Consider the following 4,696-nt stretch of genomic DNA (forward strand, 5'->3'; position numbering starts at 1 on the left):
GCCCACCTCCACTCCTGCCGAAGGCTAACGCCTGCGAGTGTTCTCTTTCCTCTAGGGCCAAGCAGGACCCAAAGGTGAACGTGGACCCCCGGGACCCCCCGGACACCCGGTGAGTGGCTCAAGTGTTGGCGCCAGGGAAAGGATGACACGGGATGGGGGGGGATGTAGGAACAGCTCCTCAGTAGGTAAAATGACACCCAGGAATGGATGCGGAGGGATGTCTCCTATCTCAAAGCCTGAGCACGGGGCGGTTTGGGGCCCTGGGGCTTCGCAGCCCCCTGTGCTCGGGTGCTGACAGTGCTGTGCCTGCCGCAGGGCCCCCCCGGGGAGGTGATCCAGCCCCTTCCGAGCCAGTTGCCCAAGAAGAGCAAGCGCTCCATCGACGCCAGCAAGCTGGTGGACGAAGAGGAGGGTGAGGACGGAGACAGAGCAGCCGCCGACCAGGCAGCCCGCGACTACACCGACGGCATGGAGGAGATCTTCGGCTCCCTCAACTCCCTCAAGCAGGAGATCGAGGGGCTGCGGCGCCCGATGGGAACCCGGGACAACCCTGCCCGCACCTGCCAGGACCTGCAGCTCAGCCACCCGGGCCTGCCTGATGGTGAGCCGCGCCAGCATCGAGTAGGGGAAGGATGGCGGTTAGCACAGCAGCACCGCCCCGTGTGCTGACCCGTCTCCTCCCTGCGCAGGCGAGTACTGGATTGACCCCAACCAGGGCTGCGCCCGAGACTCTTTCAAGGTTTACTGCAACTTCACAGCAGGCGGGGAGACCTGCGTCTTTCCCAGCAAGGACGTACAGGAGGTGAGGGGAAGTGGGGGGCAGCTCGGCGTGCGGGGTCCCAGTGCAGCCTCGGGTGGTGGGGATCGGCCACGAGAAGAGGGCAGGGTGGGGTGCTCCCCGCCTCGCTCATGGCTGCCTCTCTTCCAGGTGAAGGTGTCGGCGTGGGAGAAGGAGGTGCCTCAGCGGTGGTTCAGTCAGTTCCAGGAGGGCAGCAGGGTAAGGATGCGGCCGGCTCACGGGGGTGGGCTGAGCCCCCTGCGGCACTGACCGGTGAGGATTCCAGGAAGGATGTGGTCTGAGAACACCCGCTCCCACGCGCCCTCCTGCCTGAGCCCCTGGGACGCCCTCCTGCCTTTCCCAGGCGCCCCGCCTGCACTCCGACTTACACCCTTGTCCTCTCCTGTAACGCCACCAGCCGCTTACCTTGGTGCTGTCTCGGGAGTGGCTCTTCCTCTAAGGAGAGAGAGAAATGTCCCCCACCTGGCCTTGAACCTGTCGGCCCTTCTTGACCCTCTCCCCTTCCCCAGCTGCCTCCTCCAGGGGGGTCTAGATCCCGGCAGACCCCCTCCAGCCCCACTTTTCACACGCCTCTGGCTGTCGGCCTCCATTAACTCGTTTCCCGCTCCCGCAGTTCTCCTACGTGGACTCGGAGAGCCAGCCCCTCGGCGTGGTGCAGCTGACCTTCCTACGGCTCCTCAGCGTCTCTGCCCGCCAGAACTTCACCTACCACTGCCACCGCTCGGTGGCCTGGCACAGCACCACCTCCCGGGACCACCAGCGTGCCCTCCGCTTCCTGGCTGCCAACGAGGAGGAGCTCAGCTACGACACCAGTCCCTACATCAAAGCTGTGATGGACGGCTGCGCGGTGAGCGCGGCAGGGGAGCAGGCAGGGGTGGACGGTGGGGAGAGGGACGTAAGCGGAAGCAAGATACATGGGGCTGGAGGAGTCATGGGGAGAGAAAGTTGAAGAAAAAGGGATGGGCAAAGGCACAAACGGGTAGCGAGGAGAGAGGAGGCACTGGAAGGCACCAAGATGGCGGGATGGAAGAACTGTGAGAAGGCAGGGTCTTTCCTTTGGGGGTGCCATGAGTGATGCCCCGGCGGGGGACGATCCAGTGAAATGCCATGGTCCGGGGAGAAGGGGTGGCTGGACAGAGACACTCCAGGGTTGAGCCTGGGTAATGCCGGAGCAGCGGAGGCCGCTGGATAAAGAGAAGGGTTTGCTCTGCGTGAACCTGTCCCAGGCTGGTGCTCCCGGTGGCCCCCAGCCCCTGACCCGTCTGCCTGCCTCCCCTCCCCTGCAGGCACGAAAGAGCTCCAGCCGGACGGTGCTAGAGGTGAGCACGCCCCGCCTGGAGCAGCTCCCGCTGCTGGACGTGCGCGTCATGGACTTCGGTGAGCCCGGCCAGAGGTTCGGGTTCGAGGTGGGCCCAGTCTGTTTCCTCGGCTAGGACCAAACCGCCCCCCAACCCCCCCCCCCCCCCCTGCCACACCCTGGCCTCCAGCGGGGCAAACCTTGCCTCCTCGCATCTCCCCACCGCCTCCGAGCGGCGAAGCAGCAGGACCCGCCTCCCCCTCGCATCACGTCACCCACCTGCTGCTGCGAGGAGCCGAGGTGCCAGCCCTGCCCACGCGCACCGAGACCGACACGCCGCTGCTGCCGCCCCCACAGGGGCCAGGGTCTGGAGAGATGCCAAAGAGACTTTAACGCTTAGAATAAATCTATATTTTAATATGTAGAGAGACAGAGAGGAAAATTTTTAACGGATCCACTGGCTACCTCCCTTGGCGCCCAGCAGTGCTCCCTTCCTCCCAGTATCTCCCTCCGCATCCCAGTGCTCTTTCCCAGCATTCCCAGGGCTTATTTTCCATGCTCCCCAGCCCCACCGCCCCAGGGGGAACCCCTCGAGGAGCGCACCCGCCAAGCAGAGGCAACAGTACTAGGGTCTGCTTTCTGCCTGGAGAGCTGAAGGGTGTTAAAGCCTAACGCGGCGAGCGAGCCCGGGACGACGCTGGTAGGCTGGTCAAGCACCGCTAGCACGTGTTTGGGATTAGCACTAAGAGAGCTCTCGTACCTCTCTCCCCGCGTGGATTTGCACCACGGCAACCCTCGTGCTTCAAAGCCGGTCTCTCAGGGTCAGGAGGGACCGGACCCAGGGACGCACCTGTCCCCAGGAGCGTTACCTCCTTTGTGCGCAACTCCACAGCAACGGTCTCTGTCCACCTCCGACAACGCACCGACCTACCTGGGCTCCGTAGTCTGGCCCAGCCTGACTCGTATAGGTGGCGCAGCCGCTTGCCTTCGCTACTCTGCTAATCAAGGCTAATTAATTTGAAGAAAGCTTCCCTGTCCCATCAGGGTGCTACTTCTCCTCCCCGCTGAACCCTCAAAGGGGTTCCAGTCCCTGTCCTCAGTCCTACCTCCAGTCATTGCAAATCACCCCTCTTACAATGGGTGTATTGAAAAAGCCTCTGCCAAAGCCTATCCCTAGCCCGTGGAAGGAAGTGAGGAAGAAGGACGTTGTGTTGTTACTGTGTTTTTTATTTTTTAAATTAATTATATTATTTAAAGGAGTGGATACAACCATCAATACTGGTCCCTGCGGCGTAATTTTGGATTTCCCCAAAAAACCCAAGAAGTGAATTTCTGCATGGAGATTAACCCAGCCCAGCGCTTGGGGGAGGAGGGAGGGGAGGAAAAAAAAAAAAAAAAAAAAGTAAAAAATTATGTTCTTGGTGCCATCCGATAAAAAGAAGTTTAGAGGGGCACCGGTCTTTGCTTTTTAGTTTTCTTAAAAAGCAGAGGTGTGCCCCCTGGTGCTGAGCCGGCAGCCTGTATAATGTTTTGTAAGTAATTTTTTAAGTTGTATTGTAATATATCATCTATAATTTTGCTGCTTTTGGGGGTCGGTTATTTTTTTTGTTTGTTTCCTTTCTCTCACTGTCCCCCAGCTTACCTACGTGATTTCCTCCGTCACGAAATTCCTCCGTACAGAGACGAGTTCCCATCCTGGGGAGAAAGTGGGGAATAAATACACGTGCACATAAATCCACCGTTAGTAAACGCACCTGCAAATGGGCTGCTTGGTCCAGAACAGCCGGGCCACAAAATGCTTCTCAACGGCTCCTAACAGAAGTCTTGGAACCTAAAGGAAAAGCCATGACAAAAAACCCCCACAAAACAAAGAGCTTTGGGAAAACACGGGAGACTCTCGGTCCCCTGAAACTGCAGCTCTGCAGGGGTTTCGGCTCAAGTAGGAGTTGTCTGAGAGGGAGGCTGCTGGTCTTCTCCATGCACGGGGATGGGATCCAGGGGATCCCTCCATGGTGGACCCAGGTAACCCCACACCCAAGGGGACGGCGGGTGGACAAGGCAGTGCAAGCCCTCTGGAGGGCGAGCAACCTTCTGGTCTGGGTTTGCTAAGGTGACTGGGGTGTTTTCTCCAGTTGACAAACACTGCTGCGACTGAATGCTGCTTTCATACCGAGCAAGTTTCCAGCAGCCCCATGGGACAGCTGGGAACCTGGGTCTTCCCAGAGAAAGGCACCCACAACCCCCTTGCGCTCACCTTTTCCCCCTCCTCATGCTGGCACCTCTTGTTTCTCTTGGCTCTTGCTCGTGGATCTGCCCGTGCTTGGTGGCGGCTGGCTACCACCTTGCCTTTCCCCCCTGCCACGCCCCACCGCCCTCCCAAAGCCCCGCGTCCCCCTCCCTGCTCTGGTTTACCCTCAAGAGACCCTAGTCCCACCATGCCCAAACCCACTGGTCACCATCACCAACCCGCCAGGGACCCACAAACCCTTCACTCCTCAGCCACCGCCACAGTGTTACCCCCACCCCTGGCTGTTCCCACCATACCACCCCATAATGCACACCCCGCCCCTTGCCCCTTCAGACCCCCTTGGCGCTTCCCG

General features: G+C 60.0%; 1 protein-coding gene across 1 annotated transcript; it reads left to right on the top strand.

The window, feature by feature from the left end:
- Positions 1-55: 55 nt before the first annotated feature.
- Positions 56-2,232, top strand: LOC103916895 (collagen alpha-1(V) chain-like; the record flags this gene model as incomplete). The annotated part of the gene is made up of 6 exons (XM_009323960.1): positions 56-109; positions 316-601; positions 690-802; positions 929-997; positions 1,413-1,646; positions 2,086-2,232. Coding segments are annotated over 6 exons (903 nt in total), but the record flags the coding sequence as incomplete, so codon positions are not given.
- Positions 2,233-4,696: the final 2,464 nt, after the last annotated feature.

Source organism: Pygoscelis adeliae, unplaced genomic scaffold, assembly GCF_000699105.1.
Source record: "Pygoscelis adeliae isolate BGI_AS28 unplaced genomic scaffold, ASM69910v1 Scaffold1055, whole genome shotgun sequence".
In the NCBI taxonomy this organism is placed as follows: domain Eukaryota; kingdom Metazoa; phylum Chordata; class Aves; order Sphenisciformes; family Spheniscidae; genus Pygoscelis; species Pygoscelis adeliae.